Genomic DNA, 27,621 nt, shown 5'->3' with positions numbered 1-27,621 from the left:
GAGCCAAAGCCCTCGTTAGCCGAGCCTGGCCTCGTTTACTGCCATCGCTTTTACCAATTATTTACAAATTTGTCTCCACATATTTATTTCCTAAATCCCTCCATTGATTCCCTCTTCAAAAAGCGCACACACACACTATATAACACTCTGCCGCACCATTAATCGAAGAATCTCTCCCATTCTCCTCTCGCTTCCCCGTCTCTTTCTCTCTCTAGGATCACAGCCAAGCAAGGGAGTTCGGTGCGGAGAGGAGAGGAGAGGCAAGGGGAAACAAGTGAAGCATTAGGTGAGGAGGCAAAGCAATGTTTCTGATGTCTTCAATTTTTTTTTTTTTGTACGCGGCAAATTGATGAGCTTGATTTTTATGTGTAAACGTTTCTGTTGTGTTGTGTTTTTTCTGAATCGTGGTGAATTGCGGTTGGTTGTCAATGCTGTGGATGATCGTGTGTTTTTTTGATTAGGAGTTGAGTTGGATGCATTGAGTGGTGGACGGATTTTGCTTCGCGGTTGACTGTTCCGGCGACTGAAGGTAATGAGGATCAGAGGATGTGTTATTCTGTCATTCATGTTTGTGTTGGATGGAGATGGAGTGTGATTATCTTGTGGCTTGTGCATGCAATTCTGAATTTGTGTGGTTTTTTGCAATGTGAGATGATGCCTATGTGCTTTTGACCACCAAATTGGAGTTGAGGTGTGACTGTTTCTGTATGAGATGGAATGTCTGTGGTGTGGATTAATGTGAGGGATGGTGTGATGTGATGATATGGAAAGTCATGGGGATGCATGTGGATTTACAAGTAGTGAAGTAATCATGATGCTTGTTTTTTCCTTATTATCTTTTGATTTCCTTTAAGTAGAAGAAGTCCTTTTGATTTCATATTCTGATTGAGATTGAATTCTGGAATGAGCTTTTAACTGTTTCTGTGTGAGATGAAATAACTGATTGTTGAGTGGTGTTGGTTAATGTAAAGGATGATGTAATGATATGGAAAATCATAAGGATGCATGTGGATTACAAGCACTAAAGCAACGATGATGATTCGTTTTTTCTTGATTATCCTCTTTTAAGCTGGGGTCGTATTCTTAAAGTAGTGTTAGTATAAGTCAGGATCAATTTTTTCTCAGGGTAGGCTATTACTTGTTCATATGCCTAATGTGATTGAATTAAGGAATCGACTTACCTGTATGGTTTTTAATCTCAAGGGAAAAAATACGGACTTCAATGGATAATGGGTTGCCTGAAGTTCAGCAAGTTACATCAGGTCGGCTGAAGGGAGTTCGTTTGAGTATTTTATCTGATGAAGATGCTGTAAGTGGTCCATCTCACATTTGATATGATTAGTTTTAGATGCTCATAAAAAAACCTAACTTTTGTTAATGCATTGGCAATTTTAGGGAAAACTATCAGCAATGGTCGTCGGAACAGTCAATGAAGTGTCGGATGCTGCATTGGGGCTCCCTACGTCAAATGCTACTGAATGCACCACCTGTGGTGCCAAATATTCAAGGGACTGTGAAGGTAACTAGGGGTTGAAGAGCTGTAATGCTACTTTATAATCTCTGTTTTCTGTTATCATACAACTATGATTGGATATTGACATATTGATCTCTATTTTCCAGGGCATTTTGGTTTGATCAAATTTCCATATACGATCCTAAATCCTTATTTCATGTCTGAAGTTGCGCAGATCCTTAATAAAATCTGTCCAGGGTGTAAATCTCTTCGGCATAATAAGATTAAGGTTAGTTACTAACCTTAGTGTAAAAGAGTTGTTTGTTGCTTTTGCTAGATTTTCTCAGATACACACATATCAAATATTAATCCAATCTTTGTATCCTTCTTGCTCTTACTCCTAACTGAAAATCTAAACAAATTCTATACTTATATCAGTAAGTGTAATGAAGCATGTGCTAGTTAAGTTCATATTATATCAGTTACTCTATCTTATAGCACATGTCTTAGCTAAACAGGTGATATTGAATCTGATTATAGTTGAAGGCAAAATCTACAACCAAGTCATGCTAAAGAATGGCATTTCTTACGGTAAAAACTTGGAAGTGATAGCTTGGAACTTTCAAGATATATGGGAAGGGTCCATATAAAATTCAGAAAATCTGATGTTGCTCTTTATACAATGAAAGCTTACTCAGTGTCATTGTTTAACTGCCTCTAGGTTGATGAATGTTATTAATGTCCATCTTATACTTTGTTTAATAGTATTATACTTTGTAAATAAATAAGTTGTAATTTTATTGGAAGCAATCTTGTATCCTCTCAGAATGCTAAACTGTGGTTTTTATTCTTTTTGCATGCACCAGAATGCGCATTCTGCTTCAAGTCACCAGCCAAGAAAATGCAGATATTGTACTGTGAGTGCAGTTGACTGCTGGTACTTTGCATCTTTTTACATGACTATTACCAACATGTTTCCACCTGGAATAACAGGGGCAATCCAAAGCTGGCTATCCAAAAATGAAATTCAAAGTATCTACAAAAGACGTGTTTGCAAAAAGTGCAATTATTGCTGAAGTTAGTGAAGCATTGGTGAGTAAGAGCTCATATGGGTGCCTGGCTTCTGATTATTGGGATATACTCCCTAAAGATTCAGCTCAAGACCACAGTAGTCAGCCGCCAAACAAAAGAATTCTATTGCCAGCTCAAGTAAGATTGTCCCTAGACCTTTTTGTTTGGGTGGATTTCTTTCTACTTCTATTCTGTTATATTGCACGCTTTAGGTTCAAATATCTGTCAGTTCTGAAACATTAGTATTGTTGTGGCATTCCCTACCCCCTACCTTTCAATTTTGTCTCATTTAATCATATTATAGAAAGCTTGGATAAGGACAATTGTCTTTATTCTGTTTGTTTTCTACCAATACAACATCAATCTTTCATAATAGGATGGCATAGTCAGATAAAAATAATATTCCACTGAAGTAGTGAGTCACTGGATAGCATTTTTTTAGGAAGAACTTTGAGAAATTGGAGTATTGCTGGTGTTATTTGAAGATTTTCCAGATCAGTCTGCTATTATAATCGTATCTATATTTTAAAGTTCATTAGTATAATAGTATTTCTAATATATTATGAACTACTACTAGGTTTACTGTAATAACAGATCCAGTTGTATTAATCATTTCTTTCAGCGTCTACCCCCTTGCTTCTGTACAGTAGAGTTTACCCCATTCTATTTTTGATTTTTAAGTTGTTGATAAGTAGACTCTTTAATGGAGACAAACATTCTAGATTGAACATCCTGGAGTAATAAAATAATAGTGGCTCATACATATTACTACTTTCATCATGACCATGCGCTGATTGAGCGTATTTTAGAGTAACCAATCAAAACAATTTTAGTACTTAGTTTTTACTTCGAAAGAAGCATGCACTGGGCCATGTTTTCGTTTACCAGCCTTAGTATCTAAATGTCAACAGTATTTAAACTGATCACACAAGTTCCTTGTTAAATTATTACTACTTCAAAGCATGTCAATCCTAGTTTAGTAACTGATGCTTATGCTGCAATTGGCTTTTCAGGTTTATGAAATTTTAAAGGATGTATCTCCAGAGGTTTTGGGAAATTCTTTCAAAAGGAAAAATTTGATCTTTCTGAACTCCTTGCTGGTGACTCCAAATAGTGCCAGAGTGAGAGAATTTGGTCAGAGCATAACTGTTGTAAGTGTTAATAACTGCCTTGCTCAAATTCATTCATTCATTCATGACTTATATATGTTTTTCCGCTGTTTCTGTTCCTTGATGATCACACTGTCTTTACTTACTAATTTACAGGATGAGACTACGAGGGCGTACAGAAAGCTTTTTGATTTTAGAGGCACACCCAATGAACTAAGTGCTCGTGTTCTCGAACGTTACAAACTTTCCAAGGCAAGGAAGATGAGCGCACGATATATCTTACCTTGGCTAACCTCACCTTACACACACACACACACATGTATATATACATATTCAATGAGAGAAATTAATTTCTTAAAACCTCCCCTGCTGCAGATACGCTCAGAAAAGCTGTCACACTTGCAGAAAGCATATGAAAAACAAGCAGGAAATGAGTCAGCTTCGAGTTCATCAGGTCTAAAAAACATAAAAGAGTTGCTACTTGGAAAGCGAACAGATCATTCTTTCCGTATGGTTGTTGTCGGTGACCCTAGAGTTAAGGTTCATGAAATTGGCGTGCCTTTTCAAGTCGCAGAGAATTTGCTTATGAATGACCATGTCAACGAATGGAACTGGGAGAAGTTGATGCCGTGCTGTGATTATATGCTTCACCGAAGGGGGAACTTTACAGCACTTCGGGATGGTCAGAGGAGAACTATATGGTTTAAGGACATGTTGCGTGCCGGAGATTCCATTCGTAGGCCTCTTATTGATGGAGATATTGTGTTGATTAATAGGCCCCCATCTATTCATCAACACTCCCTTATTGCTCTATCCGTAAAAATTCTCCCAATCAATTCTGTTCTGTCCATTAATCCTCTAATATGTTCTCCTCTCAAAGGGGACTTTGACGGAGATTGTCTTCACGGTTACATTCCCCAGTCATTGAACACCAGAATAGAGCTCAATGAGCTTGTTTCATTAAAAAGTCAGTTAGCCAATGGACAGAATGGTCGAAACCTTTTGGCACTAGGTCAAGATAGTTTAACTGCCGCATATCTATCTCTTCAAGATGGAGTTATTATGAATAAAGCTAAGATGCAGCAGCTGCAAATGTTCAGTTCTTGTATGCCAGTATTGCCAGCTGTTATCAATTCTAAAACTGGTGCTCGTTTTTGGACTGGGAAACAAATGTTTAGCCTTCTTTTGCCTAGGGATTTCGAATTCACTTCTGCATGTAATGATGTATGTATAAGGCAAGGGGAGATTGTGTCGTCTTCCCATGGATCATCTTGGTTAAATGACACCAGTGGGAATCTATTTGAATGCCTTCTAAGACATTGCAAAGATAGAGCACTTGAATTCCTAGGCAGTGGGCAGGAGGTTCTTTGCGAGTGGTTGTCAATGAGGGGACTCACTGTTTCATTATCAGACCTTTACATGTCCCATGACTCTAAGTCTCACATGAATCTTCTAGACGAAATATCATGTGGCTTGCGGGAAGCAGAAAGGCTATCCAAGGCTAGTTTGCTAATGGTGGGTTGCAACCAAGATTTTCTTGTAGATTGCTCTGAAGAGAGTGATTACATGGAAAATTTTCTCAAGGAGAGGACTTTGATTGCTCAACAGACTATACCAGAACTTTTTCAGGCCTCAGTTTCTGCAGCCAAGGCAGTATTTCGGGATATGCAAAGTCTAGCTTACAAGTACTCGGGCAGTGGTAATTCATTTATAGCTATGTTAAAGGCTGGGAGCAAAGGCAATTTGCAAAAACTATTTCAACATAGCATGTGTGTGGGGTTGCAGCACTCGTTGGCTCCATTATCTTTTTCAGTTCCCCGTGACCTGTCTTGTGCTTCATGGAACTACCAGAAGGGTCTTCCAGATTTACAGACATCGCAGGGTTACATCCCGTGTACAATGATTGGCAACTCCTTCTCAACAGGTTTAAATCCTCAGGAATGTTTTGTTCTTTCTTTGACAACCCGTGACGGATCTTTCGGTGGCAATGCTGATATCCCAGGAACTTTAAACCGACGCTTGATGTTTTTCATGCGGGATTTAGTAACTGGGTATGATGAAACTGTTAGGAGTTGCTATGGAAATCAGGTTATCCAGTTTCACTATTGCTCCGAGGAGATGAATCTTACCAATGTCGATGGCCATGTGGGTGGTCATCCTGTTGGGTCAACTGCGGCTTGCGCCATTACGGAAGTTTTATACAGTGCGCTGGATCAGCCGATCAGTGTGTTAGAACCGTCACCTATGCTAAATTTAAAGGTACAATCTGCGTTTGTGGATAAGTACATATAGTTTGCCTTTGGTATCCTTGCATAATATGTATTTTTTATGATATTATCAAGTTCAATGTTGACCTATGGATTGTACTGTGGTCAACCTCTCAGGCTTATGTGATGATAAATCAATCTTAGATAGTTTAGGGAAAATAGAGACTAGCTTTAGGTTTAGAGATAGGATAGATACAGAACATAACTAAAATGCTGTATGCTTTTTATATCAGTCTTCGACCGTAGGTTTTGGACATATTTTGTTGCTAGTTCTAAAGTAATGAAATAATAAACTTGTTTCTTCAGTACATAGGGCAGTCTAAATTGGTATTATATGTTAGTAATGAGGTATCATGGTTTCTGATGGATGAGTTTTGTGCTACCTTTTGTTCAAAAACAGATATCTATAAGAAACTTCGATTTGTTTTCCCCAACAATCCAAGTAAAAGTATATTGTTCCTATATCTTGCTGTTTCCTTTAAGGATAGAAAGAAATTATTTAAATTTTGTTAGATATAATAAAAAAAAGGGATTAGTGTTCCTAAATAAACTGTAGAAAGCTAACTAAATAGCAATGGTCCTGTGTCTAGAAATATGTAGTACAAGAAACCATAAATTATTGCATTTTCAGATTTTATTGTCATATTCTTTCCATTGTGTGAATAAGGAAGTTCTGTCAGTATGTATATTTTACTGCTTCTGCGTTGAATCATTTTCTAATGCTTGTGGAACATAGTGTGAGCACTTCAGTTTGTTATAAGTACGATTGCGAAATCTCACTCAACTGACCATACAGAAAGTACTTGAATGCGGAGTGAAAAAGAGTACTGGCTCTAAAAGTGCTTCACTGTTTTTATCCCGGAGACTTAGAAGATGGGCAAATGGTTCTGAATATGGAGCTTTAGAAGTGAAGAATCATTTGGAGTGTTTGCCTTTCTCGAACATAGTCTCAGAAATAAGGATATGGTAAGCTTTTGTTTGGTTAGATTTTTTTGTTTTGCATTTCCTTGTGGTGACATGGATTTGAGTTATGTTGATCTTTAATGGCAAATATACCTATTCTCAATTAGCTATTCGAAGAAGACAAATACCGGCACCAGTGTCAGTCCTTGGGCTTGCCATTTTCACGTAAAAAAGGTAATACAATAAGTTATATAATGCTGTTTTATGTCTTTCGATATTTATTCAGGACTCTTTTTTTGATCATTCAGGAAGTCGCCAACAAGAGGCGGCTGACAATGCGCTCAATTATCAATGCTCTTCGTACGAATAGTAAATTAAATGGAGCCAAATCCAAGTTTGATCTTCCGAAGTTGCATATAACTAGCGAGTAAGTCTCTTCTCTTAGATGGGTTGTCCATCTGTCAACTGGGCATAAGAAAGTATCAATATGTTAAGAAATATGGTTAACAACAGTCTAAATTATGCTTGTAATTGTATCGTTGGTTTGGGTGTTCTAGTTTAGAATATTATCTGTGGCCTTACCTGATTTGCTAAAGAAATTACAAAGATAGACTCTACAAAGTTTGTTTTTCTAGCAAATGCTCTTCTTTGTGTGGTAAATGCAGGACTAGAGAAATTAGGAATAGATCTACTCATGTTTTCTGCTTTTATTCCAGCACCAGGCATTTATTAAAAGACATGCCAGTATTATTACCTTGGAGTATTGAGACTTCCGTTAGTTAGCGATCTTGTGTTTTCTTAGAACTCACATGCCTTGGTCAGTTTCAACAAGTTGTTTTTCCCACGCGTAGTTTCATACGATGTTATAGCCTTTCTTGACAGGAAATCTTGCAAAGGTATAAACTATTCTAGGTACAAGTTCAGCGACAAATATATATATAACCGTCTGAACTCTGTGCACACTACTACATGGATTGAAAACTATTCATAACTCAAAATACATAGATTTAAGAAATTTAAAAGAAAAAGGAAATAACAGATGATGGCAGGTTCAATGACCTTTATCCCAAGGGTTTGAATACATAATTCATGTTTCAGCTTCTTTGGGTCTCGGTATTCATTTATGAGCTAACGGAAGTCTTTATCTTGTTTCTTGATTGGCAGGGTTTGTTCTGAAGCTGACACTCACCCTGACTCTACAATTTGCATATCTGCTGCATTAACTGAGAGCATTCCCAATATCCCTGATGTGGACATTCTTCGTGATATGATTATACCTGCCCTTCTTCAAACTGTTGTAAAAGGTTTCAACTTGGACTACTGCACTATGTGCTCAGTAATCTTTTTAGGACATGTTTATTCTTGCTATTATGCCATTGCTAGCTTTTTCATTCCTTGAATTACATGAAGAGAATTTGTGAGGAGGGTTTGAAGAGAATGTAGGTTGGGGCATTTTTCTTGATGTTGTTTAAAGATAGGGATAGAAATCGTGATTAACCTTAAAAAGCATCTCGGAATGTAGAAAATGTTAAATAGAATCATAAAAAGCATCCCGGACCGTAGATAATGTTAAATAGAATCATGAACCGTTGAAAATTTATCAAAAATGTTGCGCGTTCATTTTTTGGCTATGGATTATTGGCGTGGCTCACTAGGTACTTGATCATTTTTTGGTTCTGGATCACAAAAGAGTCGAGGTTTCTTCTAAGTGTATTTTGATTTGCAATGGTAGAAATTCCTAAGGGAATGATTTTGGGGTGTGGGCCGTGAAATGATCAAAACCCTGTCATGTTGGGCCTGTGAGTTTCACAAGTATTAGTTACAATTTCATTGTAGCATTTGGGGAGCTGCACCCACATTTCAGTTTCACTAACTCATCGTCATTATGGACTAGTGGGCTTCTTTTTTATGCTAATATTTTCTGTTATTAATTAGGATTTGCGGAATTCAAGAAGGTTGATATCTTATGGAAAGAGGGATCCGATTGTTCAAAATTCCCAAGATGCCCTTCAGGTGAACTCTTTTTGCGAGTTGTCACATCAGAATACTGTGAGAGGGCCAAGTTCTGGAGTACCCTCATTGATAAGTGCCTTGTTATAAGAAATATAATTGACTGGGAGCGCAGCCATCCAGACGTTCTTCTCGACTATTGTGAAGCATATGGAATTGATGTTGCATGGCAGTATTTTGTAACCGTGAGTTCATTTCTCTCTCTATAAACATTCACTTCAGCTATGAACTGTGCGTATCATTCTTAGCTCTGTAAAACGGCAATGAGGCTAATTGACTAATATTGTATCTCGACTGCAGACCTTGCATGCTGCTATACGTGACACTGGCAAGTCCATCCTTCCAGAACATTTATTTGTTACAGCCAATTGCCTTTCAGTTACGGGAGAGTTCGCACCATTAAATTCAAGAGGACTGGCACATCAAAGAAAGGAAACTAGTACTCACGCACCCATCAGTCAAGCCTGCTTTTTGGTTAGTAGTTTTTCAATTTTTCTTCCCTCTTTCTTCATTAATGTTAGTTGTTATATTTAGCCATTTTGAGAATGTTGATGCATTGCTTATACTTATTGTGGACCTGTGAACCAAAATACAGAATCCTAGCGATTGTTTTATAAAAGCAGCCAAGGGGGAACAAATCGATGGTCTTAAAGGAAGCCTCGAGGCTTTGGCATGGGGACAAACCCCTTCTATTGGAACTGGTTGCCAGTTCGATCTTTTATACAAGGGGAAGGTAAGGATACTTTTTCATCCCTTGAAAGCATCAGATGCATTTTAAACAATTTAAACACTACATTTGTAACTACTTATTTTCTCGATCAGTAAACGTATCAAGGTAAGTGTTTAATTGTAGGAGTCATATTTCCTCGATATAATTCTTGTCCGTTTTCCTTTATATGATTTTTTCTTTTGTTCATAAATCAGGGACATGAACCTGCTGAGCGCACAGATGTTTACAGTCTGCTGAGCACCCATGTTGCGTCTGATAAAACTAATGCTAAGGTGAAACCACATGACAGAAAATCTATTGCTTCCTATCATTTCAACTCAAAGGAGCAAAAGATCTCGCTTCATAAGATGCTCTCGCAGCATTTCACTGTGGTTGGGATTCAGAAAGTTTCACGGAAACTAAAGCGTATCCTGAAAGAGTATGTGAAGCTCTTCCCAACTTTTTATTTGAAATCTGAAATTCTCTTTCACTATTCTTTTGTTGCTTCTTGAATATCGTTGACACTAGAAAAACATTCACAACTCTTGCTCTTTGTTTCCGTTGGAGTCGGTTATTAAAATTCTCTTTTAAAACGGCATAGGTATCCTGCAAACCGTCGCCTGAATGAAGAAGATAGGTCTACAGCAATGATGGCTCTAAAGTTCCATCCGAAATTGCAAGATAAGTGCGGAACTGGCATTTTAGACGTAAAGGTACGTAAGAGTTTTCGCATCTTACCTCAAGAAATATTCATCGATTGTCATACATATGCAGTACATTAGTCTCTTTGATCGTAAACATAACGATGCAGAAAAATGCACATCCACACCTTTTCTTGTTGCTTCCAACCTCATTCTCTGCTACATCGTGTTTCAGGTTGGCCGTCATCCAGAGCACAAAGAGAACTGCTTTTTCTTGGTACGCACAGATGGCAGCGAGGAAGACTTCTCGTACCACAAATGCATCAATCATGCTCTGGAAATGATTTCTCCCGACAAGGCCAAGAAACATCAAACCAAGAACAACAAGGTCGCGCCGACTCCTGCAGTCATCGTAGAATAGTCTCTGAAAAATGACGAATAAATTCGAACCCGAAAAGTAGGTTAATTGTGTTGTGTGTAGAAATAAATAATTGCGAGTTGGATAGCCCAAGCTTCTTTTTGGTGCTTCCACTAAAGGTTCTTTGCCTGAATAGAGGCTAGGGATATTTAGTGGAAGTACCAACGGGAAAGCTTTCAAGGGCTATCCATTTTCATGTTGTATTGTTCTCTTGTTTCTTAATTTTATTGCATACTAACAATCTCAATTACTGCAATTCTGTTTCTATCCATTTCGATTCCAAAATTGGAGCCTTGCTATAATATATCAAATGTGCTGGACATGGATATGCAATTTACTACATGTATATTGGGGTGAGTATTCGAGTTTCGGTTCGGTTTTTTCCCTAAACCGAACCAAAATTGAAAAATCGAATTTAATTCAAAACCCAAACTGAATCGAACCTGAAAAACCGAAATTGAATCGAACTTCAAACTGAACTAAATTGAAAAAACTGAAATTATGTGAAAAACCTAGGAAACCGAAAAAAAATGTAGTAATATATAATATAAAATATAAAATTAATAGAATATATATTACATACTCCCTCCGTTCCTTAAAATTTGGCACCATTAGTCTCGGCGCGAGTTTTAAAGAAATGTAATAGAAAGTGGGTTGAAAAAGTTAATTGCATGTGGGTCCTACTTTTATATACGGAGTATTAGTTTTAAAATAACATTTGAGTGAAAATGAATTAGTGGTATGTGGGGTCTACTACTAAAAATGATAAAAGTGGAATGTGGCAAATTTTTAGGGAGAGACGAAAAATGAAACAAGTGACAAATTTTCACGAACGGAGGGAGTAATATAATGTATTAAATTAATAGAATATATATGATATTATATTTAAAATATACATCGGTTATTTGGTTTTTTCGGTTTTTTTTCCGCCCGAACCGAATAACAGAAATTTTTGTATTTTCAAAACCGAACCGAATTTCAAAATTTCGGTTTTGATCGGTGCGGATATTCGGTTTTCGATATTTTTGCTCACCCCTATCGTACATTCTTTTTAAATGTTGTTTTTTAATTTTCTAAGAATGAAAAACATATACTATTACATATGAACCTAATAGAATATCATTATTTATTGTTTCATTACAAATTAAATTATTTTTATATAGTTCAAATTGTCATATTATTCTTATGAGCATTAAAAATGAAAGGCCCATACAAGTTCAAAGCCCAATATCCAACAAGTTAATGCTAAGCCCAATAAGCAATAAGTAGATTATAAGCCCAGCCCATATAGGCTTCTTCTTCTTCATCAAAGGTCTTCTTCATCCGCCTGAACCCACCGTTTATCCAGTTTCCTTCAAACGCCGAAATCGGAAAATTCCTACTACTAATTACTATTCCAACTCCTCCATTTTAAGCTTTTCACTTGCAATTCTATCTCTCTTCACTTGTTAATCATCAAACACCGATCATTCTAGGGAACTCACTCAGCTTAATTAGTCAATGTAGCTCCTACTCATATTCGATCCCTTCGAATTCCAAGGGATCACACAGCTCAAAACTAAGCTGGTGCGGTTATAAATTCGAGGTATTGAGTTTCTCTCCGCTTAATTTCATTGATCAATAATCTACTTTATTTTATGCTAGAAGTAGGGCAGTTCTATTATCTTGTGCTCCTAGTTTTGCCTATTTTGACCACGAATTAATGTCGGTGTTGAGTGTGTGAAATCTAGAATAGTAGTAATCAACAACTTGAATAATAATTTGTCAGTTTCCCTTGAATTGCTCTTATCCAGTCGTTTTATATCCTAATCATCTAACTTTGTACATTCACTGATTCACCCTAATTGTTGAACTGCAGTCGGTTCTCTATTGTGAAAACGAATAATGACGGGAGGCCGTGTGTCTCCGAAAACCGAAAATTTCTGCATCAAATGTAAAAGTAATCCACTTCATGGGGCTTCATTCGAGATAATAGATCATATTTCTCCTGTAAATGAAAAATGTAGTGTTACTCGTTGTGATCCCAAGCCCTCTGAAAGGTTAAGCACGCCCGAGCTAATCTCTGCAGTAGGCCATGCGTGGGGTTATGCGAGTAAGTCTCTCTCTGGTCTTGTGCATAAGAGTAATGCCGCGTACAAATCTGAGATTATTCCGGAAGGTGGGATACTTCGTTATTCTACAGATAAAGGAACTTCTCATGCACCTACTTCAGATGGGGATCAACCTTGCTCGGTGTTCTACTTGTCTAGTAAAGAAAAATCTATAGAGCTTGTGGATGAGAGTCGAGAGTGCTCTAGTGATAGTTATGGAGCTTCTTCTTTCTGGAGGATGGTCCTTGCAAGGTCCATGTTGATTGAGGGAGCCTCTGTGCAGGATAGTCTTTTGGGTGCAGGAATACCTTCGAATTTCAAGAGCATGTATAATTGGATGAATACTGTAGCTCTTTGTAAACCAAGTGGTCTGGTAAACTCTGAGATTGAGATCAAAAGGGCGGCTGACTATTATGACAATTTTCGTTCTACAAATTCAGGTGATGAAAGTAGTTCGTTTCATAGTTTAGCTGCAGGAATTTCTGTTTCTGAGCCTGAAATTTCAGAACCTTTAGATTTATCTTCTAAAAAAGCTGCCAACTTTGACTTGAAGCCATCAAATACGACGTGCTCAGAGAAAAAGGATGATGTGCTACCTATTGAAGCGACTGATTGTAAGATCTCTACATCAAGATGTTACGTGGATGCCGAATTAGCATCGCACAGTTATGATTGTAAAAATTGCATAACGGAGAGTAGTGAAGGTACATATGAGGACCAAAAAGATCAAGGAGCAACGCTTGTCAAAGCAGATTTTTTGGAGGCAGATATCAGCCTGTTTGGAAAGATAAAACCTCAGTATGCGCTTGCGAAACAAGAACATGCTTTTGCTGGAGCAATGGCGGGGATAGTTGTCAGCCTTTGTCTACATCCGGTGGACACGGTTAAGACAGTTATTCAGGCATGCCATACTAGCCAGAAGCCCCTCCACTATGTAGGCAGATCTATTATTGCTGAGAGAGGTACCTTTTAGCAAGAAATTGCAACTTAAAGGAAGTCAATGTTTTCATAAATTTGGAGCGACTACCTGTGTACTCTTGGGAAAGCAATGTGAAAGGCATCATGAACCCTATTTTGGAACTTTTCAGGTATATCAGGGCTTTACCGTGGTATTTCCAGCAACATTGTAAGTTCAGCTCCAATATCTGCTCTCTATACATTCACGTATGAATCGGTGAAGAAAAGTTTGCTTCCTCTTCTTCCCAAGGTACATAAATTTTGTTGCAGAGGATAACATTTTAACTGACACTGGACTTTCCGTGCTAGTACTACTTTTTTCATGTATTATAAATTTGTTATATGATAAACAACATATGAATTTGAGGTAGTGTGTGCCTCTTTTTTCACAGGAATATCACTCGTTGGCCCACTGCACAGCAGGGGGTTGTGCAAGTATTGCTACATCGATCGTTTTCACTCCAAGCGAATGTGTAAAACAGCAGATGCAAGTTGGTTCACACTACAAGAACTGCTGGTATATCTTGAAGATATATATTTTTATCCGTATGTTATCAACATCTGAATTCCACACTGCGGAATTTAGGTTATTTTTCATAATTGTCAGTGACTCCCAAAGCTAACTCATCAGTGAACTAGTCTACTATTACAAAGTGAATTTTCCTTCATTTCTTTCTTTTTACTGTATCTGTTTTTTGTTTCTTTTTTAAATATGAGTTAAGCCTTTAGTTCCACTTAGTTTGATACACACAGTATACTATTCAGTAAAAGTTTAATGCAAACTACAAGATCAAATTGATAAATGCTGTACAGTAATCTGAATGTGATGTTTTGCCTTTAAAATGCATCAATGCAGGACTGCGTTGATAGAGATTCTCCAGAAAGGTGGCTTGCGTTCATTGTATGCTGGATGGGGAGCCGTACTCTGCAGAAATGTTCCACATTCTGTCATCAAGGTAATGTTGGAAGGTATAAACAATTTGTCGTCTGTTTTCTGTCCCTAATTTATTTTAAGTGTTGTGACTGTATGATAGACGATTCATTATTTCGTTTGCAGTTTTACACCTATGAAAGCCTGAAGCATATTATGGCGCCATCAATCCAATGGAATGCTCAAGCTAATATATTCACTACGGTTTGTTGTTTACTCTCTAAAACTCAGAGTTTTGTTCTTCCTATAGTTCTCATTTTTCTCCATTCCTGCAGTTAATCTGTGGAGGATTGGCTGGATCTACAGCTTCGTTTTTCACAACTCCGTTTGATGTTGTCAAGACAAGATTGCAAACCCAAGTTAGTATTCCATTTTTTTTGTGGCTTAGATGTCAGTTTTTTAAACGATTGTCTGGGAACCTCATTCTTACTAAGTATCACAAATTTTCTTTATTTTTTCGGGTTTATCGAGTTAACATTCTTAGTTTTCAATTCCGTTTCCTGAGTATTTTTCTCATAAAAATGATACAAAATCACTATTACAGCTTCCCGGGTGTACAGCCAAGCATAGTGGTGTACTCAGTACTCTTAATGAAATATGGAAGCATGAAGGGTTGAGTGGTGTTTATAGGTGAGTTTTTAAGATACGGTATTTACCTGTTTTACCTCCAACTGCATCGAAAAGTATTTGGATACGTCCTTGGTTTTATTGCGTTTTGTTTTCAGTTTGTTATGAATACATAGGGAGATAAAAATTCAACACTTTCTTTTCAGTTAAGAGAATATGAAAAAGAAAAGAAAATAAGTAATAACCCTGTCTGTTTGTCTGAGGTTGTGGATGATTTTGACGAGCTTGTGTTGATGATCTTTCTCTATTCTTGTTTTCCAAATATATATGCCATATTATCATTCGCGAGCAGTAAGAAACTAGCATTTACTTTCGTCAAATTCTTTTACATTTGTCTGTACGTACTACGTACGCTTCCAACAGTTCGTTCGTTCAAAACCTTTGTTTACGAAATTTATTTATCTATCTTCGTGTTGGTATTAATTAACTCATATATTCTGCAGATGAGTTTCCACTCTAGTTTCTTTGGCATTTACGAACATTTTTCTGTTATCAGGGGCTTGACTCCGAGACTAGTGATGTACATGATCCAGGGAGCACTTTTCTTTGCATCCTATGAATCTTTTAAGAGTCTGTTCTCTCTAGAGTTTCCGCGACCGAGTACTCAGGCATTGCAGCTCGAACAGAAGAGCTAGGATGATTCAGAGATATTGCCCTCTGCCATATCAGTCACTGCATAATGTGCATTATATAAATAGACGACGAAATCTTGTTCTTCCGGCTGAGATCTCGGCGTGCAGGCTTCGAGGAGTGGGCACTTAACTTAGCAAATGGTTTTTTGATGATATGAGGCAAGGTTGATTCGTGCAAGTTGAAAATGTGAACTTTATGTTGTATTTTTGGTGCAGGTATACGATAGTAAGAAGCATTTGCATTACTATTAAGAGATAATATCACTTTTTTATTATTATATATGTATATTTTATAACATATCTACGTCAATGTTGGATGATATAAAGGTTTCAAACCAAGAGTTGAATTATCATGTAATTAATTGCAATATAGTATAATTATATGTAGGGTAGTGATAAAATGCAAACTTTAAATATTGTATAAATTGCAAATTATGATTTGAATTTTGTGAAATTAAAATTTTTCAATAATGTTTTTCAATGTATTAGAATCAAACTAAACATATAAATAAAAGCGAATTACACTAAACGTGCATTAAACGAGAGGAGCTCAACTAAGGTATGTAGCATATCATTCCTTTTAAATCCAAATCATTATTATAAATATGTATCTTCAAGATCATGTTTAGTTAGTGCTACGTAAAATGTATAACCTCATAAATAATTACTACTACTACTATGAAGAAGATTTAGTAGAGTTTCATAGAGGATATCTTTGTGAACTCTGAAGTTAAAAGTATCGAGTTTGAATATTAGTATTAATATTTTTATATGTCCAAGTCAATTAGTACAACCTTTTGAACTCGTCTTAGGGTTGTGACATTAAGGCTAACTATTCTTATCACTCTTTTTGTTCATTGTAAGTTGTATCTAAATTTATAGTAGTAAAATTTCTAACTTGACATTGCCTCTGGAATATATAGATACACTCAAATTGACCTTGATAAACAATTTATGTGCTTATCTCTTATATTTGTAATTATTTGTGTATTTAATTACTCCTAAGAAGTTGGCAAGATTTTTCTCATATTTTATTGCATTGACAAACAACACTTAAAAAGACAATAGGGTGTAAACAAGATTGGAAAGTGCATGTGTTTGTTAGTTGTTACCAATATATATGCTGAGCATATGTCAACAGACAACATGCATGGTGATATTATCTGCTAGTGGGGAGTGTGACAATAAAGTAATAGTAGGAATTAAATTACCTACTTTTGTGTTATTCATATAGATATATTGATCTAAGGTTTAAATATTCGACACGTAGTTGCTGCAGTATGGTTACAATAAATATTATATAAAGGAATTAAATAATAGGGGCAGATCTATGTTCCAATTTTTTACAACTAATGTGTAGGCATCACACACTCTTATTTTTTTATATGCAAACTACTCCAACAGTTGGTGATTGAACAATTCAGTATCAACTAATAAAAACGACCCATTAATAATTAATTATAGTGCTACAATGATAAACATAAAATCAACTAAAATAGAATCAAATACCCATCAATTATAATGCAAGTGTCTACCATGTTGATTGACATATAAATGAATCTCCCATGTGCCTATAAAGCAATTCCACACCCACAATCATTAAAACAAGTAAAAGCGAAATGAAATGATTAATTAATTATATATCCAAATTATGAATAGAAAAATAAAAACAAATTTTGAAAGTATGACGAATAATAATGCATCAAAATCCGTACACTAGTTCTCAATCGACAAATTTTAAATAAATGAAGTTATTACTTAAAATAAAAAAAATGGTAGTACGTATATAGTAGAGAGTAGAATCAAACTTAGTTATTTAAACAACAAATATCTACTATCTTTTAGTTCTTCATAAATTGAAATGTCAGAATCATAATAATATCATTGATGCGAACGTACAAATATTAACATCTAGGTATTGTCTATAGAGTAGTCTTTGATATGTTGATAACATCGATTACAAAGTCATCTTTGATCTATCAGTGATCCTATAATACTGATGAATATTCGAGTAATAGCTATCGGAAAATTATGATCTTTATGTAGTTCGTTGAGAAATAAGAGTTATTTTTCACTTATAATTCCTTTTCAAAAAATATTATCCTACAAAATAAGAATAAGTGGATTTAATTAAGTTTTGATCGAATCGGCAGCTTTGTTGGATGTCACTTCTAGAACTCATTACATACAATAATACATTTTGGAGCCCACGTCTCATTTTCAAGCATAAGTTGCATTTAAATGGCTGTTTCTTAAAATTATAGGATTCTATTTGCTTATATACCAACGTCCAAAAAAAACAAAAGGGTCGGTGAATTTCACTTTCAATTTGGCATTATTCAATAACATTTTAGCCTAAATATGAGAAAAATGGACATGACAAAATTCTATACTTTACATTTCATAAAAGTAATATACATTCTACTAGTATTACATTACTAATTCAGTTACTTTCACAAACATAATTGTAATATACTATATTAACCAACAGATTTGAATATATTGACACATGGTCTGATTCTGATTCCTAATTAAGAACTAATCTGAATCATTAAATTCGAATATAAATGATCTAGTTATAAATATATCATTTTGAGAATGAAATTGGAGAATAGATCACAATTAAGAAAAACAGAACTCCAAGTTTTGAATTTCAAATAATTTTCTTGATTTAAATATTTTTTTGCAAAAAAATACACATCACATTAAAAGTAATTTTGTCAAAAATCTAACTATATTCATACGAAAAAATTGATAATATTTTATATAATGTTCATATTTTTGAAAAATGATCAAATATTAACATATTTATCATAATGCTTAGTATTTCAATGTTATACATATCACTTTCTTTCACACATAATATTAGTATACGTCGTAACAGTTTTCTATGTAATATACTGTTATATATCAGTATTGTATCAGGTTTTTATACACAATATTAATATACGTAGGTTCTGAAATTAATTAAAAATCGTAGTTAATAAAATGTCACATGGCATGTTTGTGATTATTAGATTACAATCAACATCTAATACGCCTGATTGGTTCTATTGTCTCACTTTAAGAAAAGTTTACAAAAGATCACTATCATAATATACACAATAATTAGAAAAAAATAAAAAAATATGATATATATATGGTGCATCAATTTTAAAAAAAGTTCAAAGTCAATCTCGTATTATTTTTACAGTAGTAGTAATAATTTATGCTTCAAAATATAATGCATTTGATGTATATGAATTCACAAAAAATGTGGGGAAAAATCGAAAAAATTATATTGCAGTTATATACTTATATTAGGTGGATTACATATTGATTTTGGGAATATAAAAATGTGATCCTCATGGGGTTAATTACAATCCAAAAAGTAGGCTTCATTCATTTCAATACGTACTCTATTTATCGGTTGAATTTTCAGAATTTTCTATAAAAAAAAAATTGCCAGATACTCATGCCAGAATAAATGCTTATTTTATTGGTAACGGCCATTTAAATGAGAGTTGTTGCGATATAAAATAATCTTATTTTTGTCAATATCAAAATATATTAAAAGATGGTATGATATTGAGTACTAATACTAGCTACATAATATAGAATAAATATAATGTATTATTAATAAAAGAGCTAAATTAAAATGTATAAAAGAGGTAGGCACATATATCTCTAGGTCTGAAATAATCATTAACATTATTTTTAAAGAAAAAGTACATAAAAAGAAGAAGAAGAAGAAAGTTTTTAAGACCCACGATATATATGTAATAATGTGACAACAAAATAAACATCCAACACAATTTTACAATTTTTTCTAAAAAAATTAGAACTTGTCATTATCTTTAAAATTATTCATTCTTTAACTAAACGGCTAATTGCTAATATTTAATTTAATATGTAATTATATAATGGAGTAAGAACTTGTTGTATGTTAAGGCAATCTAGTCGATATATAATTACTAGTTAATTATAGAAGTTATCTCAATTTTTAGTAATTTGACCAGTTCTGTCATAAATTTATGGCCAAATCATTAGTACTTACATAGATTCTATTTTGGTTTATTCAACTCACCAATTCAAGTATAATCTGCATGTTGTTTATTCAGACAATATTTTCATGTAACCATTTAAAAAAATATATTCCTGAAATCATCTTTAGACTATAAATTTTATCAAGTTTAAAGCAAATCGTAGGAGAATTCAAGTTTGATCAATTCCTCAACTTTAAAAAAAATATTTAAAATACAATTTTACCAATTTTCATAATTATTAAGTTGCTGATCAAAATTTTAGTTACGCGTGATTATAGGTGCGTGACCTAGTATTGCAATGGCATATTCCTATAATATTCATTAATTTCCTATCAATAGAATTAATTAAAATGATGGTTTATAATCAATTTATATATAATTAAAAATTGTGGGTGCCTATAAATACAAAAAAGTTTGGAATTCAATCATTTGTAACAAATCCACCATAAATTTGCTTCACTCAGCTCTCTCTCTCTCTCCACATTGCTTCTCTCTATCTCTCACTACTCTCTCTATCTGTATCTGCTGCGTCGAACGATCTCAATCTCAATGTGTTTTGAATTTTAATCAGAGATCGGAATCCGAGAATTTTGGCATTGATGTGTTTTGAATCATAATCGAAGATCCGAATCGGAGAATTTCCGCATTGGCAGAGCGAATTCGAGGAATATTCATGTGTTTGTTGATGCTCATCTATATCTAGTTGAAAAAGGCTCTGTTTTATCTGCATGTATATGCTTTCGTCTACATTTATTGTGTATTGTATTGTAAATGCATGTGAATTTGGAGGAGTGAAGCTTGAGCTGTGTGTGGTACATGATTTGATTTTCGTCGTTTATGTATTTTATTCATTTATTAATTATTAATTTTCTGAGCTTGTGTGAGATGTGGAACTATTGGGGACTGTATTTGATTTTTCTAGCGAGATTCACTTTGTCATGTGATGCAATTCATTTTTTTATGTTAGTCGTGTGGTGTGGATGATTATTTTTTTGGGGGTAATGTGATTGGTTTATTTATGAGGAAGAAGAGTGTATGTTTTGATCATGACAAGCGAGTGGTTGTTGGTGTGCTGACATGTTTTGTTCGTTGGAATTTAGTGCGTATGGGTTGTTGGGAGATTAAGTCAATATAGATGAGCTCGATGATGCATCTCTTTTAACTTTTATTGTTTTGCTTGGTTTCTGTAAATTGTCTGTTTTGAGGTCTTGAACTCTTAGATTTGATTGTTTTTTACCCCTGATTTGTTTCTATACTGCCTCCATATCCATGTGAAAGGGCGGGAATACTATGTGGAGGTGCAGTAAATATTCTTTTCCCCAATAAAGTGAAAGGAGAACAAAAGATATGTGATTATTTGGGCAGGTAGTCAGCTGTGAATGTGTTGAGGTTGGGCATTAGGATATTGCAAAGGAGCATGTAATGTAATGCTAGTTTGGTTCAGCTTGAAACTGAGAGGAAGTCTGTAGGGAGTCAGGTTTACTGCTGTGTTACACTGTGAAGTGCAGTGTTGACATGAAAATTTGTTTTCCTCTAATTTTTGCATACAATGGCATGGCATATCCAGCTCACGGGACTGTACTTTTGTGCTAGCTATCAGTTTTGATGGTGCACAATACATGCCACCTTACCTGAATTATCATAGCCATCAACCAGAATTAGCATAAAAGAATTGCAAATCCATGCCACCTTACCTGAGTTTTGTGTTGTTCCAGAGACAGAGATGGTTGCATTCGGGAAGAAATTAAAGGAGAGGCAACTACAAGAATGGGAAGGGTACGTGCATCATATGAGCAATTCAGATTCAGTTTTCTGTCAAAAGTTTAATTCTTTTTTCAGTGCATAATTTGGAATCTCATAAAAGGAGCTCTTGGAATCAAACTTATCAAAGTTTCTATAGATACACATCCCATGTTGTGTATGACAATGTGATAGGCATGAGTCACTAAGATTGGTTACCGATAACTTTATCTTAGGTGTACAGTTATAGCTGTGTAAGAACCTGTATGATTCATGAACGATTCACAATAGTGAACATACATCCAACAGAACATATATGCATAATTATTTCTATCACGGCCTTCAATTCTCTTCTTGAAATCTTCTTGAAATGATTTACCTTTTGTGCAATTCAGGTATTACATCAATTACAAATTAATGAAGAAAAAGGTAAAGACTTACACAAATCAAATTGAAGCTGGATCAGAACGACGTCATGTTCTCAAGGATTTCTCGAGAATGTTGGATAATCAGGTGAGTAAATGTTTGAGAATTCATCAAACTCTTTAAATTATAACTGTATATATATGTGCTCTTTAACGAGAAAAGTATTGACGTCATTAAGCAAATGTAATATTTCTGATAAGGTCAAACTCAATCAACTCTTACATAGAAATTATTATGGTTTATTTTGTAGGATTTTTTGCTTTATATTATTCCTGAACCAGTTTATGTGTTTGATGGAATATTAACCATGAGAATCTCTATCTCTCAAATGACATCATTGCTAGTGTTGTAGGTTTATTGCGGTCTCTGAGTACTTCAGATTTAGATAAGTAAAGACTTGATTACATTTATGTTGGAGAAGAGGACTTCTTAGATTTTGTTTGTATTTATCTGTGTTTTTATGAATAGTTATTTTCTTGCTCATCACAGTAAATTCAAGAGGTTTGTTTACACATATTCTTTTGCAATATAGTAAGTACTAGTTTATATATTGCCTGCTGTCTCACTGCAGATAGAAAAAATTGTTCTCTTTATGCTGGAACAACAAGGCCTACTCGCAAGCAGGATTGCCCAGCTGAATGATCAACAAGATGCTAATCAAGAACAACCTGACATATCGAAAATATCTGATCTACGGGAAGCTTACAGAGCAGTTGGGCAGGATCTCCTCAAGCTTCTATTTTTTGTTGAAATGAATGCAATTGGTTTGAGGAAGATCCTTAAAAAGTTTGATAAGCGATTTGGGTATAAATTCACAGATTACTATGTCAAAACTCGTGCTAATCATCCTTATTCCCAGCTTCAGCAAGTATTCAAGCACGTGGTAATATTAAATGGAAATGGATCTCACTGCATCTGTTTTCTTGTCTTTACCGATATACCTAGAGTTAATCGGAAATTATATTTATTCTCAACTTTATTGAAGCAATCACAACATCAATAACAATATTTACTAATGATTCATTATGACATAAATGTATATTAAACATATCATGATTATCTACTGATGACTGTAGGGTTTGGGTGCTGTGGTTGGAGCTATATCTCGCAATCTGGCTGATCTTCAGGACCGCCAGGGAAGCTACTTATCAATTTATGATCAGCCTACACTCCCGCTCCAGGCATGCATGTGTTAATATTCTTATAGCTTTCTTAGTTTTTGTAATAGTTTATGGCTTGAGATTAATTTTTCCTTTATGACTTATCTTTCGGCAGGAGCCTGTTGTTGACTCACTAAAATCAGCTGTTGACAGATTAACCCATTCAACAAATTTCCTTGAGTTTTTGGGCCAACACGCACTTATCATGCATGATGAGTTGCCTTCTGCTGTAGATGAACATATTGATGATCAGAGATACCATTTCATGTCACTTATTTTGAACTTGGCAAACACCTTTCTTTATATGGTCAACACATACATTATTGTTCCCACAGCAGATGACTATGCTACAAGCCTTGATGCAGCACCAACTGTCTGTGGTGTCGTAATTGGGTCAATGGCAGTTGCACAGATATTTTCTTCTGTGTATTTCAGTGCTTGGTCTAACAAGTCATACTTCAGACCTTTGGTTTTCAGCAGCATCGTTCTCATTATTGGAAATGCTATGTATGCATTGGCTTTTGACGCCGGATCGTTAAAGGTACTCTTACTTGGTCGTGTATTTTGCGGGTAAGTAACTGATTGGTCTTCCTATATCTCCTTGTCTATTGTTATTTCACTCATGGTTGATATGTTTCCTTGCATACCTGTGTGGTTTATGTGTATATAAGTTGTATGTTAGCATGCCTGTGTGGTTTGTTTAAGTATCTGTTTCCTTATATAACTCTGACGAGTCAATTTTGCTGAAGTTTATTGTCTAGATCTTAGAGTCTTTTGCTGTCTTGATTATGTAAGTGCTGCTTATACCTCGTACGAGCTTCTGTATCCTACCTTCTTTGCTTTCTCATAAAAAAATAAGTGTTCACACAATGTCTTCTCTTTCAGAAACTCGGGTGGATATTTAATTTTCTTCTGTTTCTTAGTTGAAACTCCAAAATCATGTAGTGGACATAATACACTGAACCATAACAACTTTTCCAGATGACAGACAATAATGATGTGTTCAAATTAATGAATTTAAACTGAAGGATCTGAAAGGAATATATATCAAATCTGTCCTTCTTATAGTGGATTTCAACCCTCCCCCCCAAATCACCAAAAGATACGTTCAAAACGAGTTGGTAAATCTAATATTCATATCAATCCAAAAACCTATTGATTTGAAACAGATCCACAAATCCTTTAACCTAAAACAACCAGAGATACTTTAGGGGAAACTGATTAATGTGTGCTCTAGCTTTAAATCTAATACTTGTCCTACTATTTGCTCAGCAGACTCCAGCTTTTCCTTTACTAGCTGTCGTAAATGTTCCAAAAGAAAATCCATATTATAAAGGAAGTTCTAATACACATTGAAATGATAATATAGTATATACATGGGATTATTTGTTTATAAACTCACACTAACATTTTCATCCTGAATGCTGCACCTGATCTCTAAGTAATTGAGTTGGTAAGATTTGATGATTTGATTCCCCCCTTTCCATGCTTGCAGTTTGGGTTCTGCACGAGCAGTTAATCGGCGTTACATTAGTGACTGTGTGCCACTTAAAATCCGGATGCAGGCTTCTGCAGCTTTTGTTAGTGCCAGTGCTTTGGGAATGGCATGTGGCCCTGCATTGGCAGGGCTACTTCAGATGAATTGCAAGTACTTCCATATCACATTTAATCAAGTCACTATGCCTGGTTGGGTTATGACTATTGCGTGGATGTGCTATTTAGTATGGTTGTCGATCTCCTTCAGAGAACCTGCTCATGAGACTGATATCGATGAGGCCCCTAAGCAATGTAGTGCTGGTATGTATCTTGCTATTTATTGCTCATTTGCCCTTTCTCGTTTTTCATTTGGTTTTGTGGGAGAAAAAGATAAAGCAAAAAAGGAGTTACTAATATACTCCTATTAAGTAACTAGTTCTTAAAAGAATTAACTAGTCATATCAAGATAAACATACCAAGGTTTTTGGGACACTTAACAATTAACTTGGTACATCATAATTTCATAGATTTTTCGTCTTGTCGAATTTCGTTCAAGTTAAGCACATTCCAACATTGTGCATATTATGATGCATTATCTTGATTTTCTGTGAAAATTGAAATCTTAAGTACCAACATCCACTGTATGTTTATATTCTGCTTTCCTTTAAGTGAATCTTCATGAAGCTTAAAACAAGCAGGCCGAGTTGCAAATAAGGAAATACACTTAAAACATGGTGATTTTGTTTGTGACAGAACAAAGTGATGAGCTAGAGAAGGGACTTGCACAACCATTACTTAAGTCAGCAGAACATGAACAAGATGATGATGGGGATCAAGAGTGTGATGCTAGTGAAGAGGCTCCAGAGGAATCTCGTGAACCAGCCAACTCGCTAGGAGCAGCATATAGGTTACTCACACCATCTGTAAAGGTAATAATAAGACAAATATACATTGATTTATGTTTGTCCGAACTGTTAGACTTACGTTTTCTTGCACAATTAGTCTCAGATAAATGACCTGCAATATATTCCCTCTGGTTTAATTAGTGTGCCTATGCCATAATAATAATCTTTTGTACATTTGTCTAATAAAAGTATAATGTTTAACATCCTTTTGTTTATGTTTAACGCTACCAGAGTACTAGTTGTAAGTTTCAGATGATTTCAGTGCTTTGTGATCCTATAACTTGGAAAGGCTATGCGTTGGGAAAAAACATTTTATTTAGTTTATATTTTCTTCTTCTTATTATTGCAATGCATTTATGCAATAATCAGTTTTTGGTCCTTTTAATGTCTCGAAAGCTCTTGTAGCTGTCCATGTTAGAAGTAGTAAACTCTTGTTTATTTACCTCATAAAAGTTACTCTTCTGTATTCTCTTTGCAGGTTCAGTTGTTGATATACTTCATGCTTAAATACGCAATGGAAATCCTACTTTCAGAATCAAGTGTAATCTCGTCATACTATTTTAATTGGACTACTGGCAAAGTATCTATCTTTCTTGCCAGCCTTGGTCTCACGGTTCTTCCTATAAACATCATTGTTGGTAATTACATAAGCAATATGTACGAGGACAGGTAATTTCTTATCTCTAATATCACTGAAATATCTCTTAGCAGATGAAGTGATTGCTACCAATTTCTATTTCGGGTTCCATGAATCGTCTGTCTAGTAACTTATCATGTATGATATTATACCAATTACCAATCTACTGAATGATATGCTGCTCAATATCATTTGCATCAGTGAGTGCTTCTGATCTTAAGCCAAATGTGCTAATATTTATTGGGATCAATCTCTTGGCAGGCAAATATTACTGGCATCTGAAGTTGTGGTTCTCGTGGGCATACTTTTAAGTTTCGAGTCTATCGTCAAATATACCGTGCAACAATATGTCTTTTCAGGGCTCATCATGTTTGTAGCTGCTGAAGTATTGGAAGGTAATAACATCTCATTAAACATGACAAATAGCATAATCGACATATATCTAATAATATCACATGGGATGATTACAGGCGTCAATCTGTCGCTACTCTCCAGAGTAATGTCGTCTCGGCTCTCTCGTGGGACGTACAATGGCGGCCTTCTGTCTACAGAAGCTGGGACGTTTGCTCGAGTGGTTGCAGATGCAACGATCACATTAGGTGGTTATGCCGAGCGGAAACACCTGTTGAATCTCACCCTCCTTCCATCTCTGGTGATTTGCATATGTTCGATTGTAGCTACATGCTGCACCTACAATTCTCTTTACTAAACTTTTGCGTATCGCGACCATGCCTTCGCCTTCGACTTGAGTACTAGTTCATTCATTCTTTATTGGTTATGGGGTAAATCAAAATTTGTATCGTCGAGGCTCGACTAAATGCTGCATATCGTGATCATTTTCCTCGAGTGATTTGCATCGTGTTTGAGAGACGAAGCCTAATCACATACGAGTCCAACCGATATTTTTTCTTGCGTCCGACCCTGCCATATCTACTATGCAATACATGTCACCACATCTTTTATAACCCCTAGAGCCCAAAAAAAATTGAAATAGTAAGAAGAATATGTGATGGGATATGCCATATACAAATGCTAAAAAAATATTATTCCATGGTGATTGCTTATAAGTTGACAATTCACATCATATTAATCGGGCCGGGCCTTTTGGAATAATGCACGCAAGCATCAAAGGATATCCATAGCATAATCCAGATTTCTTCAAAGGTTTATCATATTCGATCCACTTTCTTGATAGCCAACCCTATATAAAAGGCCTGAATCACACCTCTCTCACTATTGTTCTTCACAAAACAAAACTATTGTATTTTTGTATATAAAATATTCGGATAAAAACAGTAGCATATAGATACATATAGTGTGTGTTTTGTGAGTCATGAGCAAATGAGTTTTAGGGCGTCCCTCCTTTGGCAGATGATGATTATATGTAAGTTTATATTGTGTATTTGCCAAAGGAGAGTTGCCCTAAGACTCTTT

The 27,621-nt window shown here is 35.3% G+C and overlaps 3 protein-coding genes across 7 annotated transcripts; all 3 read left to right on the top strand.

Moving 5' to 3' along the window:
- On the top strand, positions 1 to 10,837 carry NRPD1A (nuclear RNA polymerase D1A). Of its 2 annotated transcripts, XM_089069777.1 has the most exons (21): positions 1 to 286; positions 462 to 529; positions 1,204 to 1,309; positions 1,396 to 1,519; positions 1,621 to 1,742; positions 2,320 to 2,370; positions 2,447 to 2,662; positions 3,538 to 3,675; positions 3,790 to 3,885; positions 4,009 to 5,557; positions 5,636 to 5,892; positions 6,697 to 6,866; positions 6,971 to 7,037; positions 7,112 to 7,230; positions 7,968 to 8,107; positions 8,739 to 8,998; positions 9,114 to 9,287; positions 9,409 to 9,546; positions 9,738 to 9,961; positions 10,124 to 10,235; positions 10,399 to 10,837. In XM_089069777.1, exons 3-21 carry the CDS (start codon positions 1,223 to 1,225, stop codon positions 10,582 to 10,584), a joined length of 4,230 nt encoding a protein of 1,409 aa, XP_088925903.1. In that variant the 5' UTR covers positions 1 to 286; positions 462 to 529; positions 1,204 to 1,222; the 3' UTR covers positions 10,585 to 10,837. The 2 variants fall into 2 exon arrangements, with proteins under 2 accessions (XP_088925903.1, XP_088925902.1); XM_089069776.1 differs by having other exon boundaries at positions 2 to 286; positions 4,009 to 5,892.
- A 1,054-nt stretch (positions 10,838 to 11,891) lies between these two features.
- LOC125193820 (Mitochondrial substrate carrier family protein) lies at positions 11,892 to 16,098 on the top strand. Of its 3 annotated transcripts, XM_048091718.2 has the most exons (9): positions 11,895 to 12,166; positions 12,440 to 13,633; positions 13,760 to 13,878; positions 14,021 to 14,145; positions 14,485 to 14,584; positions 14,686 to 14,763; positions 14,835 to 14,918; positions 15,104 to 15,189; positions 15,683 to 16,098. In XM_048091718.2, the coding sequence occupies exons 2-9, from the start codon at positions 12,466 to 12,468 to the stop codon at positions 15,819 to 15,821; spliced, it is 1,899 nt and encodes a 632-aa protein (XP_047947675.1). In that variant the 5' UTR covers positions 11,895 to 12,166; positions 12,440 to 12,465; the 3' UTR covers positions 15,822 to 16,098. The 3 variants fall into 3 exon arrangements, 2 of the variants coding, with proteins under 2 accessions (XP_088925904.1, XP_047947675.1); XM_089069778.1 differs by lacking the exon at positions 15,683 to 16,098 and having other exon boundaries at positions 11,893 to 12,166; positions 15,104 to 15,193; XR_007171640.2 differs by lacking the exons at positions 15,104 to 15,189; positions 15,683 to 16,098 and having other exon boundaries at positions 11,892 to 12,166; positions 14,485 to 14,597.
- Positions 16,099 to 20,277: 4,179 nt separating this feature from the next.
- LOC125193819 (SPX domain-containing membrane protein At4g22990-like) lies at positions 20,278 to 27,114 on the top strand. Of its 2 annotated transcripts, none has more exons than XM_089056491.1 (11): positions 20,278 to 20,518; positions 21,559 to 21,619; positions 21,979 to 22,096; positions 22,581 to 22,892; positions 23,086 to 23,190; positions 23,285 to 23,739; positions 24,665 to 24,966; positions 25,399 to 25,574; positions 26,029 to 26,219; positions 26,449 to 26,582; positions 26,658 to 27,114. In XM_089056491.1, exons 2-11 carry the CDS (start codon positions 21,567 to 21,569, stop codon positions 26,894 to 26,896), a joined length of 2,085 nt encoding a protein of 694 aa, XP_088912617.1. In that variant the 5' UTR covers positions 20,278 to 20,518; positions 21,559 to 21,566; the 3' UTR covers positions 26,897 to 27,114. The 2 variants fall into 2 exon arrangements, with proteins under 2 accessions (XP_088912617.1, XP_047947673.1); XM_048091716.2 differs by having other exon boundaries at positions 20,278 to 20,573.
- The last annotated feature ends 507 nt before the right edge of the window (positions 27,115 to 27,621 follow it).

Source organism: Salvia hispanica, chromosome 4 (assembly GCF_029641045.1).
Source record: "Salvia hispanica isolate PSC_SH4W2 chromosome 4, Shi_PSC_v1, whole genome shotgun sequence".
NCBI lineage: Eukaryota > Viridiplantae > Streptophyta > Magnoliopsida > Lamiales > Lamiaceae > Salvia > Salvia hispanica.
This window is presented reverse-complemented; position numbering and strand designations above follow the sequence as displayed.

Excerpts from the sequence above, each read along its gene's own strand:
- NRPD1A (XM_089069776.1), top strand. The coding sequence starts at position 1,223 with ATGGATAATGGGTTGCCTGAAGTTCAGCAAGTTACATCAGGTCGGCTG. Across the intron at positions 1,310-1,395 it reads TTTTATCTGATGAAGATGCT|GGAAAACTATCAGCAATGGT; the intron begins GTAAGTGGTCCA and ends TGGCAATTTTAG. Across the intron at positions 3,676-3,789 it reads TTGGTCAGAGCATAACTGTT|GATGAGACTACGAGGGCGTA; the intron begins GTAAGTGTTAAT and ends ACTAATTTACAG.
- LOC125193820 (XM_048091718.2), top strand. The coding sequence starts at position 12,466 with ATGACGGGAGGCCGTGTGTCTCCGAAAACCGAAAATTTCTGCATCAAA. Across the intron at positions 13,634-13,759 it reads ATCTATTATTGCTGAGAGAG|GTATATCAGGGCTTTACCGT; the intron begins GTACCTTTTAGC and ends GGAACTTTTCAG. Across the intron at positions 14,585-14,685 it reads TTCCACATTCTGTCATCAAG|TTTTACACCTATGAAAGCCT; the intron begins GTAATGTTGGAA and ends TTTCGTTTGCAG.
- LOC125193819 (XM_089056491.1), top strand. The coding sequence starts at position 21,567 with ATGGTTGCATTCGGGAAGAAATTAAAGGAGAGGCAACTACAAGAATGG. Across the intron at positions 24,967-25,398 it reads CCCTAAGCAATGTAGTGCTG|AACAAAGTGATGAGCTAGAG; the intron begins GTATGTATCTTG and ends TGTTTGTGACAG. Across the intron at positions 26,583-26,657 it reads AGCTGCTGAAGTATTGGAAG|GCGTCAATCTGTCGCTACTC; the intron begins GTAATAACATCT and ends GGATGATTACAG.